Source organism: Dendrobates tinctorius, unplaced genomic scaffold (genome assembly GCF_039654945.1).
Source record: "Dendrobates tinctorius isolate UK_male_01 unplaced genomic scaffold, ASM3965494v1 ptg000038l, whole genome shotgun sequence".
Lineage (NCBI taxonomy): Eukaryota > Metazoa > Chordata > Amphibia > Anura > Dendrobatidae > Dendrobates > Dendrobates tinctorius.
Genome location: NW_027361706.1, coordinates 23129472 through 23146060, shown reverse-complemented (window position 1 = coordinate 23146060; position 16589 = coordinate 23129472). Strand labels below are relative to the sequence as shown.

At 41.3% G+C, this 16589-nt stretch overlaps 1 protein-coding gene across 8 annotated transcripts in view; it reads left to right on the top strand.

The window, feature by feature from the left end:
- IQSEC1 (IQ motif and Sec7 domain ArfGEF 1) overlaps nt 1-16589 on the top strand; it is an 893482-nt gene that overhangs the window by 841304 nt on the left and 35589 nt on the right. For all 8 annotated transcript variants that reach the window (XM_073574276.1, XM_073574280.1, XM_073574277.1 and 5 more), the window contains 4 exons: nt 6713-6835; nt 9224-9390; nt 10183-10322; nt 14565-14594. In XM_073574276.1, coding sequence (XP_073430377.1) covers nt 6713-6835; nt 9224-9390; nt 10183-10322; nt 14565-14594 — 460 coding nt within the window. The remainder of the gene's footprint in view (nt 1-6712; nt 6836-9223; nt 9391-10182; nt 10323-14564; nt 14595-16589) is intronic.

Here is a 16589-nt window from a genome sequence, read left to right as displayed (position 1 = left end):
TATCATACCAGATGTATGGACCTATATGTTAGGACCTATAACAGGCTTGATGCTGCATTTCAGGTTATATGCTGCACTAAATGGGTCACTGTGTAGCCACAGCAGGTGGCAAAGTGGCAGCCACAAATAAGACTTTGTGCCTGATGGGGTCCTATATAAGAAGACATCAGTACACATGGTAGCAGGGGTGGTCTATCACAGATTTTTTTAGAAGCTGAGCCCGCTCCACACATGACGGATGCAGGTTGTGTAATAGCTGGCTTTAATATAACAGCAAAGATTGGAGCTTGGTTCAATTGATAGTTCTGATGGATGCTCAATAGGATCATGTCACTGTGTATTGTTCTTCTCAGCGCACAGTGGCAGTGCACTCTTTCGACGGCTCTAATGAGAAGTGACAAGACAGCAACAGAGCACACTTTCATTGCATGTGGTTAGGAGAAAAAATGGTGAGTAGAGACTAGCCTCGTCTCCACAAGTGACATCACTTGCGGTCATTGCTCACTCCTTCTCTCCTTACAATGCGCATTGACAGTGCGCTCTCTTGCTGCCTTGTCACTTCTTATTAGAGCCGGCAAGAGAGTGCACTGTGCGTTTGCGTTAAAATGATCAATAGAGCAGGGACTAGCCCAGCCCCTGAAAAGGATGTCACTGATGACGCTTCATTTCAAGGTGGGGGCAGAGGGTGCTGCAGCGTACATAGCTTCTGCCCCCAGTGGAGTCTCTTTTAACTATCCCAGCATGCACTGGGATTCTCAAATGTAGCGTCATCACAGAGGAAGTATTGGAAAAAAATAAAGAAGTTAATGAAGTGAGGGAAGGAAGGGACTTTTTAATCAAAGTATATTAGAAAAGAGATTAGATTATGCCATTAAATAAATAGAGATTTAGGATTAAAATAAGTGTTAGTTTTGGTGGCATGATTGCAGAGCTGAGCCATTTCTGTAGCCTATCAGTGCCTCCTCCAAAAATGTAACAGAAAGTTATCAAAATGTCTCCAAAGATGGCGACACAAAAACATATTATTTTTTTTAAATTTATTTATATATATATATATATATATTTTTTTTTTTTTTTACAAACGTCTGCATTTTTTTCCCAACACTTAAATCAAACCTTTACAAGTTTGGTATCCCCGTAACTGTACTTACCTGGAAAATCGTTTTGCCGGGTCAATTTTACCGCACAAAATGCATTAGAGGGACCTGTCAGGATATTTCATGGTGCCCATGCCATTTCCAGAATGAATCCGCAGGTATATTATTCCCAAAAATTCTCCATCGTTTCAGAGAAAATATACTTTGAAGATCCGCACCCAGTCAGCGTTTCCAAGCGTCGATGCAGATGTCGGCGTAACAATAAAAAAAAAAGTGATGAGTCTTGGAAGAAGGGAAGGAAAAAAACCAAAAGAGCAAAAATGAGAAGTGGCTAGAGCGGAAGCCGTTATAGCCTGTGGGTGACAGACTCCACGTTAGACACCCATCACAGACTCTGTTTAATGTCTCAAGCTTTGATTGGCATATAGGCTAATATGGGGTAAAAAATGCAATGTGCCCTTTAAATTTCAGTAATTTGATGGAACAGGCGCTCCGCTCATGAATCAGACAGATCAGGATGAATAGTGCGTAGAATTATAGAATAGCAAAAACCTGTCAACAGATTCTCTTTAATAGATAAAATTTCAAAATGTTTGTACAATCAAACTTGCAAGTTACCTTTTATTAAAAAATATTCTCCGCTATCAAGAATGGAGGAATTAAATTTTTTTTGCTCACTGCTTGTTGCCTACGTTACCGGCCAACGCTGCAGGCTATCGCAAGGAGTGCAGTGCGTATAAGCTTTTTTTTTTTTTCTTTCTTATCTTAAGAGAGCTTGTAAGGGCTGCTCTGAAGCTGGCCGGATTGTGGGAAATGGCCCCTGCGTTCCTCAGATGCTGCAGAGGCCGGAGATGTGAGCGCTGAGGTGAATATTGGTCATAAATAAAATATTCACCTCACCAGCCGCTTGCTGTCTGCCATCTGCTCCTCTTCTTTCCGCCATTGCACAACGCATCTCTGGCCTCTTCATTTAGGCGGTGTCCAGGCCTCGGAGGTAACTGAGCATCAGAAGGTTGCAGCGCACATCTTGACACCAACCTTATAAGACACAGTGACCTCCGAGACCTGGACGCGGCTGGAAGTTCAGGCCTGTATTGAATCGGACCGGTGATGCAGTGAATTTTGGAGGAAAGAAGAGACCAGAACGGCAAGCAGAGAGGTCAGAGGTGAACAATAGTTGTTGGGTTTTTTTTGCCAACCATATTCCAACTTTCATAAAGATTCAGGCCTCAAACAAGCCTACGGAACCTATCTAGTTCGTAACCAGGGACGGGCCGGTACAAGTATCACAGCTCAGTCCCCTGCACTTGCACATTTAGCCTTCTCACAGACAACACAGCTTTCGTCTCCACAATATGGCCGCTGGTGGAGGATCATGTGACCAGGCTTCTACATCATCCGCCCTCAATAGCAGCTTTCCCGTGTGAGGTGTTTCTCAGTTGGAGGAGGTTGATCTGATCCCATGCTCCTCCATCAGCAGCCATGTTGTGGACAGAACAGTTGTGTATTCTGTGAGGAAGGCTAAATGTTCAAGAGTCAGAGGATCTGTAATATTATATATTACTCAGTACCACAAAATCATGTCCCCAAAACAGCAGTAAAAATATAGAGCTGAAGTTGGCGGCCTCTTTAGAGATAAAGAAAATATGCCTGGTACACTAAGGCCTCCGTCACATGCCCGCCGCGTTCGCAGTATGTGTGGCATCTGTTTTTTTCAATGATGGCACATGTATCCATTATAATCTATGGTGCTCCTCACATGTCCGCGTGTCCATTCAAACCACAAGGAGACATGTCTGTTTTTTACCAGCAGCACGGAAGACAAGAGACAATACAAGTCAATGGGATCTGTGTGCCGTCCGTGTGCTGTACGTGTTTAACATTGCAAGGAGAAGCTTTGAAATTGATTTTTCTTACGAAATACTGGAAAAAATGGATGGCACACTGACTGAAAACTGATGATACACTGACAGATTAATGATACACTGATGATACACTGATGACACACTGATGATACAAAGATGACACACTGATGACACACTAATGGCTCACTGATGACACACTGATGGCACACTGACACTAGTGTCACACTGCTGATACACTGACACACTGATGACACTAATGTCACACTGCTGATACACTGACACACTGATGACACTCTAATGTCACACTGCTGGTACACTGATGACACAGTGATGACACAATAATGGCTCACTGATGGCACACTGATGGCTCGCTGCTTATACACTGATGACACACTGATGACACTCTAATGGCACACTGACACACTAATGTCACACTGCTGATACACTGATGATACAAAGATAACACACTGATGGCACACTGACACACTGATGGCACACTACTGGCTTACTGATGGCACACTGAAGACACATTGATGGCATACTGATGTCACACTGATGGCATACTGATAGGACACTGGTATACTGATGGCACACTGATGGAACACCGGTATACTGAAGGCACACTGATGGAACACTGGCACACTGATGGCACACTGATGACACGCTGATGACACGCTGATGGCATACTGATGGGACACCGGTATACTGATGGCACACTCATGAAACACTGGCATACTGAAGGCTCACTGATGGCTCACTGATGGCACACTGATGGCTCACTGATGGGATACTGTTGGAACACTGGCACACAGATGGCACACAGATGACTCACTGGCATGCTGATGACACACTGAAGGCACATTGATGGCTCACTGATGACAACAAGTTCCAACACACTGATGACACCGCTGTACGGACGTGTGAAGGGGCCTCACATGCTCATTTCTATATACATAACTGAACCATAATAATTAGGGTATATTCTTATGTGGTATATTTGCTGCAGATTTAGCTGCAGACAATTCTCTCACCGCTCCATCTCTTAAGATGATTGTGTCTGATAATCATATCCAATAATTTCTGCCACCAAATTTTATGTCAAAGCTTCCCTCCTCCCCCTTCCTTTACAATGACCTTATCCCAGATTAGAGCATGCTCATTACTTAATTCAATGCAATTCAATAGGATCTGAGTCTGGATCTTGCAGCGTGTGCATAGGAAGAGCAGGATATAGGTGTGTAATATTAGCCAGTGTGAAATTTGCTAGATTTAGGATTTTTTCTGTATTTTTTTTAAATAGAGACTTGAATGAAAAAAAGTTAAATGTGAAAAAAGATACATTTAGCAGAAAAACCCGATTTAAACACCAGATCATTTTCTTATGGCACATTCCATTTAAATGGTTTCACTACAATTTACTTTACTGCTTCGGGAAGAATTAACTGTTCATTGTGTGTATTACCAACAACGCAGAGGAAAATTGATCACTGCTCAGTGCCGGGTAACAGATCAATGCCTTGTAATTAGTGCCCATCTTTTTCCTGTTTGTAAAAAAAGGGCACATACATAAAAAACACTTTATGGCTTACTTCCACTATAATATTATGAAGTGCCCCACTGGATTATAAATATGGGAAATAAAACCTGTTAATAGCTACTACTCCTTATAAAGCACTAAATTTAAGTGGAGCAAGAATGATTTATACTTTTCAGGAACAGTATTTGGAAAAAAAAAATGAAGCGTGTGATGCCTAGTGCTGGGCCCACACAGATGGTGCAGAATGCAGAGACTTTCAGGCCTTGCACTTGGCATTGCTTGTGTATTAGTGTTTGAAGTGTCACTTTAAATTACCTCCATACATTTCAGGGACCATATTGCACTGTGTGTGAACTCCCCGGGCTCATGGTGAGGACAATTAACATTAATTTTTAGCCTTAGACCAAAAGTTGTTCTGGCAGCATAATATGGGATAATGTTCTGTGCAATTGTAGCTGAAAAAGCCCCCCCAAAAAACGCTGTATTGTTTGACTTAAAGGGATTGTCCAACCTTAGGATACAAGTTTGCAATTTCTCTATGTGACTGCAGACTTGTGAAGAATCCTATGCCCCCCGGAAGTTGCATCACCGGAGGCATGGCAACAGGACGCTGCGAGCCAGCTCAGTACAACGACATCACTGACCCGCCACGTCAGTGCCCACCGCCCCCAGCAATGCTCCGTGTAAGGAGCGTCCGGAAGTAAGCACACAAGCGAAACAGCTCATGAAGCACAGGAGTACCCACCCAGAATATAACGCAATAGACTTTATAGTGTGAATGGAAAAAGCGCCCCAAACAAATATGAAAGAACCGTGTTATGTCATTAGTGTATAAATTAATAAAAAAAATATATATACAACATAAGAAAAGGATTCACCATAAATGACCTTATACCCATAATGTGAAAGTGAAATATATGATAATGCACAAATACAATATATGACAAATATACACAATACCATACAAAGTGAAATTTTATAATAGTGCATACATAACAGATTATAATGTCATATATATATAAACAAATATATAAAAGACAAAAAGTTCCATATCATAATAATATACAGAACATGATGAATACAATATATGGTACAAGTGAGTTAGTTAAATATACAGTCGTCTTGTGAGATAGGATGTTTTTTCTCCTAATCGAAAGATCATGCAAGGCCCGCAATGTAGATTTATCTCTCCAAAAATCCAATCCATAACATACATAATAACTAAAAACTAGAAAAAAACACACAATTAGTGTAAAAGAGACAAAACACAAAAAGACACACACATTAAAAGAAAACTAGGATGCTAAGGAAAACATGATTTCCTTAGAGAAACGAGCTAAAACTCAATTGCTCACTGAGACCTGCCGGGGCTACGGTACCAAGTACCGCAATCCATCGGCATTCTCGTTGAGTCAGTACATGCTTGAGGTCACCTCCTCTGATGCCGGCACGAACCCGATCAATACCCCAAGCAATAAAGCCCGAAGCATTGCAATTATGCTTGAGGCGAAAGGGCTTAGGAATGACCTTAAGAGTGTTAATGTCCAATACTTCTCGAGCAGCGTCAATGTCCCTCACATGCTCCCGTATCCTAAGCGTCTTGTTGCCATGCCTCCAGTGATGCAACTTCCAGGGGGCGGCACCGGAACTACGCGCCGTTATTGCGAACGGCTGAAGCATTCCTTTTGTAACATTGCATGTACTATCTATATTTGGCATATATGTTAATAAACTATTTATTTTATGATATTAGACTTCATACTCCTTGTGATTGGTTGATGTGTAATGTTTTGTTTCCCCTGTAGAGGCGCTGCAGGAAAAGAAAACACTTACGGTATATCCAGGTTTCCCCACAGTAACATCTGATTTATTGGCGCTCTCACTTCAACTAGGGTTGGTCCAAAGTGGAGAACCCCATATAATGTTTGATCCCCATTTATCCAGTTTAGTACTGACTTACAAATAGGCATCATCTGAACTATGGCCAACCATCAAACTGTTCATTAATACTGTATAGATTCTTTATTTTATTGCGTCTGTATGTGTGATGGGATTTTCAATTTTACAATTGGCCAGAACTCATAGTTGGTTACGGTAATTATAAAATAGCATATAATACTAATACTTTAATATTATGCCTAAAACCCAATTCCCTAACAGTTCCGTTTCCCAGCTGGGAGGCTAAACAATGCGATTGTGCTTCTGTCTTCCAGCTGCGTGGTTGATGAGATGGATTTTTCAGCCATGGAGTTAGATGAAGCTCTCAGGAAGTTCCAAGCTCATATTCGGGTCCAAGGAGAAGCCCAGAAAGTGGAGCGACTCATCGAAGCCTTTAGGTACGCATTCAGTATTCATTGTACCTTCTGCTCTACGGGCTATATTCATGATGAGGTATATATGGTAGGGTGCGATGTTTGCAGAGTCGCACACAAGGAATGCAGAATATGTGAGCTGCACACAGTTAAAGATTTAAGCTTCACTAAGCTCTTGCAGTTTGACTTAAGCAGAGTCAGATGGTCATGGCTCGGCCGCTTGGAATTTAAACAGCATGTGTGAAAACACTAGGGAGGGATGAGCTGTCCCTGGAAATAAAGTGCCTGCCTCTGAAGGTCATGGATGATGAATACATTTCAGGGGTTGATCTCTACTCTCGCATGAAGAAGAGCGCTGAGCTGCACTCTAAACAGTCACCGGAGAATAAATTGTTTTATGCTCGGTGCGCTGAACTCCTAGTATGGAGCCACAAACCGCCGATAAGGACATATGTGAAATCATCACCGCAAGACGGAGTGATCTGTGCTGCCTTGACTCCGGTTGGCCAACCTGAGTGTATGTTCTTCCAGATGTTCTACCACCATATGATGCCTCCCCAACTAGCCCACCAGTAGCTGCCAATGTTACATTCATGTGATACACCCGTCACACGGAACCTGCCATCTGTAAATTGTGTAGTGCAGTAATAATCATGTTCTCAATTTTATAGGTCGCTGGTAAGAAATGGAAACAAATCAGAAATGGCAAAAAGAGGAACCTGTTAGTCTGAGGTCTAGAACATTAGCTTCCCTAGCAATTTTGGCTAGTTTGACACTTAACACTAATAATTATAATTTGAGTGCCAACCTCGCCTTTTGACAGGGCCTATAACTGCTGGTTGGCTAGCTTCATGATAAAGGTGCCCATTCAGATTGGCTGTCGGCAAAATGAGTGGTTGTCTAACAGGTGTCTCTCTTGATGTCCGCTATACACTTGCTTACTTGCTTTGGCAAAGTGGGGAGTAAGCCATCGATCAATACCTCTAGTGGCATCTTTCAATAAAGTGAGAACCAAAGGCTTGGGCGATTAAGTTCAGCATGTACGATTCTTCTCACATCACCTTTTAAGGGAGAGTCAAAAGGACCATATACACATTAGGCAAAAATCAGCCATGCTCACTGATATCGGCCACAATTTTATGGGCATGCGGGAGAGGATCCCCCAAGGATCAAAGCATTTGAATTTCAACATTGATTCTACAGTTTGGTGCCAAGATAAGCCCCTGTCTCTGACAACACCTCTCTCCTTGAGAACCCATGAATGCTTGGCCTACCCGAGCGTTCTTGTGTATGGGTGATTTGGAGGAAATGGCTGTCGGATAAACAATCATCCGGCTGACACCTATCTAATATGTAAGGGGGCCTTTAGAGTTTTGCCTATTCCCACTGAGATCAACGGATTTTTAGTGTGTGAATTTTGGATATTAGGTTGGCCTAGTTAGGTCTCATTTACCTTAAAGGGGTTGTCCAGTGAAAATAAATAATCACCTATCCATAGGATAGGTGATCACAAACTGATCAGTAAAAATCTGACTGCTGGGACCTGCAAGGATCGGCAGAATGAGGACTTTTTATCCCCGTTACAAAATACTGTGGCAGGTCAGAAACCCAACAGCTGCTCCATTCATTATCTTTGGGACTGCTGGAAAAAGACAAAGCGCAGTGCTCGGCAGCCCAATAGTGAATAAATGGAGCGACGATCAGGAATTTGCACTGCTGTTCCTTCTAATGGGGACGAAAGTTCTCCTTTCTGCCAATTGGGGATGGTCCCAGCGGTCGGGACCCCTCCGATCATTAAGTTACCACCAGACAAACCCTTTAACACTCTGAAAGAACATGCATCATCCATAATTATTAGAAATGTTATCCTTTTAGGAGCATTGACTAAAATACCAGAATTCCATCCGTTATACTCAGCCAAATAAGAGCTGCTGAAAGTTACCAGGTCTCTGCCCCCAGCAGATGTAAATCCTGTAGAACCTGACTTTGCACAAAAGAAGTTCCAGATTTAAGAGCCGCCAATAATCATTTTCAGGAACTGTATGTTTCCTGTAAGTTTTACTTCCTCATGAATTATCCATCTATGCATGGCCCGAGGCTCGGGGGCTTACGGAAGAATACTTGACTAATGAGATAAATACATGATGTGCTCCTAGGTCTAATTCTCAGTGGAAGCTGCTCTGATGGTGGAATTCTTAGTAGACTAATATACTTTCCATCACTAGCAGTCCTAGTGTTGAGGACATATATATCAAGCTCACCAATTATGTTGGGACCAGTCCTCCTCCTAATGTCCTGACTCTCCTACTAGAAGGACCAGCCATGACTACATGTAATATGGCCTACTCACCTACTAGCTTTTAGGAAGTGTCTTGGTTTCTACATGATGGTGTGATCTTGTATTAATTACAGCCAGAGGTATTGCATCTGTAACCCCGGGGTCGTCAGGCAGTTCCGGAATCCAGACACCATCTTCATCTTGGCATTTGCAATTATCCTTCTCAACACTGACATGTACAGCCCCAACGTAAAGCCCGAGCGAAAGATGAAGCTGGAGGATTTTGTGAAGAATCTAAGAGGTAACAGTTAGCAACTTTCAATAGTATATACCACTGGATAGTAATATATATATATATATATATATATATATATATATATATATATATATATATATATATATATATATATATATATATATATGATAGATGATAGACAGTAGATAGAGAATAGCTAGACAAATAATAGGTTATAAATGATAGATAGATAGATGTACATTTTGTCTATTTGTGTATTTGTCTAATACTAGTAGATATATTTTATGGGACGCATAACTAGTAGGGATATGTTATAGGAGACATAACTAATTGGGATATTTCATGGGAGACATAACTAGTACAGATATTTTATGGGAGACATAACTAGTAGGAATATTTTATGGGAGACATAGTAGGGATATTTTATGAGATATAACTAGTGGGGATATTTTTATGAAAATGTTTCATTCATCCAGATATTCCACTGATCCTCTGAAGTATATAAAGCTAAATCACCTTTGTGATAATAAGGAATCCCCTTCAGTGCATAATGTGGGCTTCATATACTTCTGGGTAATTAAACATTGAAGTGCGGGATGACAGGTAATGAATGCAGAACAAGTAACTGTGCGGATATCATTTTCTCAGTGATCCAACTATCCAGAGAAAAACGTGTTGTGGTGTCTGGGCTAATTGTCAATTCAGTACCTGCTTGCCCATCCCTGAAAAACAACGATATGTATGATCATTGTCCTTGGCTTTGACCTTGCAGAGACAACAGTAATAACAAGCTGTAATGTCTCGTCCTTTGGTAATGAGAACTGTCACTCTCTCCAGGTGTGGACGATGGTGAGGACATCCCGCGGGAGATGCTGATAGGCATTTATGAGCGCATCCGTAAGCGTGAACTCAAGACTAATGAAGATCATGTATCTCAAGTTCAGAAGGTTGAAAAACTTATTGTAGGCAAGAAGCCGGTGAGTTACTGATTAGCGCTAAGTCAATATGTAGTACACATAATAATATGCTACCGTGTACTACTGGGATTATCTCCTGATAGTTTAAATGGTTTATACAAGTAAAGTAACAAATATTGTTATCTAGGGCAGCACATAGACCCATAAAATGTTATTGAGCCATACACACATGTATTTTTAATATGGATCCATGTGACCGATACGTGAGACTCAGAACATGTGCTATTCTCATCCGTTTTGCTTATTAGACTCAGCCATTAAATGGCTTTCAAAAAACGTTGCATAAATTAACAGTGCAAGAGAGTATAATAAAGTTTGAAATGTGTCTTATCAGAGAAATCTACTTTTTTTTCCCTCTCCCTCTACCTCCTGAACTCATCATCCACTCTGTATAAAGCCCATTATAATCTACAGAGAGTGGAGGAAGAGTGAGCAGCAGGGAGAGGAAACAGGCAGAGGGAGACATAAAAAAGATCATGGTGATGGTGAACTTTCTAACAAGTTTTTTACCTCACCCCAGTGCTTAATAAATAACCACAATGATCACTATTGCTGTATAATTTACTATATGCTGCTGCTTGTCTCTGCATGCTAAAAAAAATAGAATGAAGATGAGGACTCCCTCTCTGTGCGCAGTACTGTCTACGGGAGAGATCACAACAGTTTGCCTCTACCCACCAGCTCAGAGATGTAAAGCCTGCAGAGGGGAAACATGCAAGATACAAGTTATATAATGGCCAGAAATGGTGTTATTCCTCATGTACAACACATGACAGCTAATTCTGAATAGTTCAAGAAATGAGACCGGCACTATGGTCACACCTATGGCCAAAGTCTATTGTGATTAAGGAAAAGCAAATCACACCGGACCCCTGGGATCTCTGGTGCCCACCAAGAAAAAAACAAATCGATCAATGTCCATGAGAAAAAAAAAGCAATGGTGGCACTCACTGTCCCATTAAAAGTTCCTTTATTGTTTCACAGCCGTTTCGCACCTCCTGCGCTGCAACGGGTCCTGTACTGAAGGGGAAATGACGGGGATCTTGCTAAAAAAACAAGCAAGATCTCCATAATTTCCCTTTCAATACAGGGCCTGTTGAAGTACAGAAGGCACGAAACGGACATCGTCTGACATGTTTTCCACACACTCTTCTGCATCCAGGTTTTAATGTGAAACAATAAAGTATATTTTAATGGGACGGTGAGTGCCACCATTTTTTCTTTCTCTTATGGTCATTCTGAATAGTTACTTGAAAGTACGGTTACCCTTCAAAGTCTATGGGGATCCATTAAAGGGGTTCAAAAAAGAAGACTTCATTTGTCCTATACCGTTCCATTGTTTTTTAAATGATCCATTGCGAGGAGTCGGTGGATAAGTAACAGTTCACACAGTCTACCTGCTTCAGTTTTTATAAATGGGGGAGAAAAAAATTAGATACAACAGGGAGGCAAAACAGATCACACGTGGAAGAAAAATGGTCCGTCTTACACTGATGGAAAAATAGACGCGGGTGTCTGAATGTAACCTAATGGATGAATGCGGAGAAATAGGTTAACACTAAAGCCATTAATACAAAATTTACTTTACAATCATGTGTGACTTTAGTGTCCCTGAAAACCAGAGGAAGATGTTTTATCTCATTATTATTACCGTATATTTTATTGTTTCTCCAGAAAATGAGGTAAGTTAATATTTTTAGCATTTGCTGTGGATAGCAATAAATACTTTTTTTTTTTTTTTTTTTTAATTAAAATCAACTTGTAATTGTTTTCCTAATTGAAGGTGTTCCTAAAGTGAATGTTTACAGCCATAAATGGAAATGATAACATTTTGGGGGTTTGCAGCCCCCTCTAGGAGGAGCATGTTTCTGGTAATAAACTCCATTGCGGTGATCAATAATGTCTCATCCATCATTCAGTTGACCACTGCAGTCAATCACTTGGTTTGATTGTGATGTTTACACACGTGGCTTATGAGCTCTGGGGCCAGTGATGGGCTGCAGCGGTCATTTGAATGACCGTCCTTGACCACCAGAACAGAAGGGGATTTAAGGGATAAACAATGCTTATTTCTTTGCTTTATAGTATTCCCTGCTCTTGGGGAAACATTTTGGAAAACTTTTTGGACAGTGGCACTGTGAATGGAGGCAAGGGATTTTGAGCAGTGTAGCAGAATGATGACGTTTTGACCAAAAATAAATATATTAACAAATGATTCATCAAAGAATTTTAGAACTAGGAGTAAAAAGGTTTTATATTGTGAACATTTAAAAAAAAAAAAAAAAGTCCTTAAAGGGTTTCCTCACTACTACGCCAATAAATCTTAATGAACCACTGGCGTTCAAAGAAAAACTAAAATCCATGTCCACCCTCCAGAGACGACTGCTTCTCTGTAATCCGTACTGTGTCCCCCGCCAGAAAATAAAATCTTTCCTCTGGTGGCGAAAGGGTGTCATGTGACCACGGCAGCCAATCAGGTACTACGCCTTCGAATACCGCCTATAGAGGAGGGTACTGTTCAGAATGGAAGGAATGGCTGCTCCAGAGAGTGAGTATTATTTTTTTTTTTAAATTTCAGGAGCCCATTAAGATTTATTGTAGTAGTAGTAGTAGCAGAGAACCCCTTAAAAATAACTTCCCAATTCATCTGTTTCATTTACTCAGTATTACATTAAACCACATGGAGAGTAGGTAATAAATGTCAGAACACTAGCCGTCCTCTGGTATCTCCATGACCCTGATCTCCTTACCGTCCGTCACCTTTACAGGACATATAAAAACAGCCGAGTGCTCTCACTCCATGCTTTCTGTATCTCCCATAAAGATGTATATTAGAGTCTCATCATGGCCTCCATACGATTTTTCAGGCCACCAGCGATCTAAGATGTATCACCTTTTCACTGAAAAATTAATAAATATTGATAGAGGGGTTTTGACAAAATCAGTAGCATAGTTAATAAACATTGGTCATTAGACTTAATATGTCAGCAGATTTTTGCTATGTATTCTGACAACAGCATGATGTAGGGACAGAGACCCTGATTCCAACGGTGTATCACAGGTTTCTCTGCTGTAGATCTTGCAGAGCTCTGAATGCTGAGCTCTGTATAACTCTAAATAACCCCGCCCACACCTCTGATTGGCAGCTGTGTGCAATGTATATTGACAGCTGTTAAACAGTGCTGGGGGCGGGATTGGTTGGACAAAAGGGTCGAGACACCTAGTCCCATAGTGATAATATTTTGCTGATGAAACACTGATTGTATGAAACACAACCTAGTACAGGAAACATGCCTGGAATCAAGCTCTCAGCCCCTACATCATGGTGCTCTCAGATTCCATAGCAAAAACATAGTTACAAATTCCCTTTAAAGGGATGTTTGACCCCAGGACCACCCATCCTTGGTCGGTAAATTCAATTTATTGTCAGGGTTTGTGCAAACCTTGACCCTATATGGACTAGGACAGCCACAAAATTGCCTGGACTGTTTCCAAAAGTGTAAAGTGTGTTAGTATCTATGTTCCCACTGTCTGTTTGCCGGCGTCCTTGGCTATCAATGTATCTGGTTTCTTGTAATATTCATATTTGTTGACTTATTATTGCTCAACTCTGATTATAAACCTGTTTTTAGTATCAAGCCTACGTGTGATTCCCAGATAAATCAGCCAGTTCTGGGGATGGAACGATAGACTTTGTTCTCTTTCTGTTTTTTTTTTGTTTTTTTTTATGTTGTTTGTTTTTATTTTAATGTGCTGGAACCGATTTTATGATATGTGTAATAAATGACATCATCTGCATCTCTACCTATCACAATAAAAGAATCATTTGTTTTATTGCTTCCTCCATATTATTGCCCTCTGAAATGCCAGGGTTGCTGCATCGTTTTGCAGTATTAATATCACAAAGCCAAAGCTGTAGGTTATTTTATAGGATCCCTGGAAATATCATGCCCCGGCCTGGCTTCTGGCAGCAGTAACTTCCCCAGGAGATCCATCCAATCCCATCATGAAACTTTTAGCTCGTAAAGTGCGCTGCAATCTAGTGAAACGCGTTAGTTCTTCACATGTGGTGTTGAAAGTTCTGAGATGAAAATGTGCAAGGTGTTTTTTTTTTTTTGTCCAATTCTACAGAATACATGTTGGAGTTTTTTCACCACCTGGTTGTGTTGTCACTCTGCATTTCCTTTGTTTCTTATGTTATTTTTTTTATTGCTAATGACTTTGTGTGTCTTTTTACTGTAGATCGGATCCCTACACCACGGACTTGGCTGTGTAGGTATTCGTTTTGTTAACACTTTTTTAGCTAAACTCTGCTAGATCTCGTCTAAAGTGTCTAATGTCTCCTTTTGTTCTGACACGTTCCCCTTATTAGTATATGCTTAACACTATATTTTTTTTCCCCATATGTATGTTAAAGAAGTTGCCCACTACTTGGCCAACTTCTTGTCATACCCCCTCTCTTGGCCCCGATAAAATAATACGTTTTATACTCTCCTCCCGTGGCAGCACCGTTCCCGCGGGCACTCGCTCTCCCGCGGTGTTGTGACACGTAATGTCGGCATCCAATCAGCACTGGTGTCACTGTCTCCTCCTTCCGACAAATCGAAAATGAAGAGGAATTTCGGGATCCTCTGCAACTCGAACTTCCTTTCCATGTTCGATTTGTACGAAAGCAGAGACAGTGACGCCAGCGCTGATTGGGTGCCGACGTCACGTCGAAAGCCCCGGAGAGAGCGAGTGTTGACACCGCGGGAATGGCGCCGACATGGGAGGTGAGTATAGGCTTTATTATTTTATTGGGGCCAAACATTTTGATCAAGAAGGGTTTGTCATAGTAGTGGACATTCCCTTTGAAATAGTTTTCTTTGCAAGAATATCAGATCAGTGGTGGTACAACTTTTGGACAAGATACACAAAGGATGTAGGAAAACCTGATCACCCTTGTTGAGGTTGCTACAATTCTTGGCATGGAGAAAGTCACCCCTGCCCCATGCGGCACAGCGAAGATTCAGATAAAGAAAGTCCTCCAGCCGTATTCCAAGCCACTGCACACTGGACCTGGCATAGCTCCTTACATTGTGAAGTGGCCGTGAATGGTACTCCTATTCATGTGAATAAAAGAGTGCTGCAGTACCATTCACGACCACTACACAATTTACAGCGCTATTTCCTTCAATCAGCCGATCAGTAGGTCTGCCAGGAGTTTGCCTCCCACCAATCTGATACTGATTTATCAAAACAATCTGTACTGTGCATGCAGAAATACCTGTCAATCACTGATTAGCACCGCCCACTGGACTCATATACATACAAGCACTAGGGATGTCAATGAATAAAAACAAAATATACTAAATCTTTCCACCCACAAACCTAGGTATCATTCTGCTCAGCTTCTTCTCTATACTGTGTGGGGAATAGATAGCTCAGCTGGGATCTTTGCTTTGGCACAAGCGTGTGGCTATGAAGTCACTTCAGCAGACTAGCAATATGGACACGGCATATTTATTGTGCACACTTGTTATCCAATGTTACACATGCCAAACATGAAATAAAACGTCTAAGGCCGTCTGGCCACTAACTAACAATAGCAGGCTAACTACAAAATAAACCTATATAACCGCAAACAAGTCCATGTTATCTTACTGTGTCAGCTCCCAGCTCAGCAGAAGAGAGAGATTCCAGCTCCTCCTGATTATATCAGCTGGACCAGTCAGGAAACCAAAACCTGGATTGAATTAGTGGAGGGGGAACTACCAGTCCTTTCCATGATGATCACTAAGGAAACCAGGACTGGATTACAGTGAAATAAACTGGCTTCATCATCAGTACAGGGAGACATATGAAATGAAACGGGGAGAAACATACCTGTTTTCTAGTACCTCTCCCCTTGGCACCTCACAACTGTATTAGTAACAGATTGGATTGCATGAACAAGACAGGTTTCCTTTAGCTTGTATTCCCCAAGGTGATACTCTGCCCTCATCAGGTCTTATCACAGTAAAAATCCAGATTAGATCAGAGCACATTGGTGTCCTGAGGTTTTCCCAGCCATCAATGTTCGATCAATGTAGGTACAACCCTCTGACTCAAACTTTTCTTATGAAACTAAGAGATCATTTCACCCGACAAACAAGTGTTTTGCTGTCATTGATAGATCGACGGTCTGTTCACATTTCACAATTATCGGGAAGCAAGCGACAGTGCTTAGGACCTCACACGTTCCTGATAATCAATGCAGTGTTAATGTACGCTAAAACTAAATGTCAC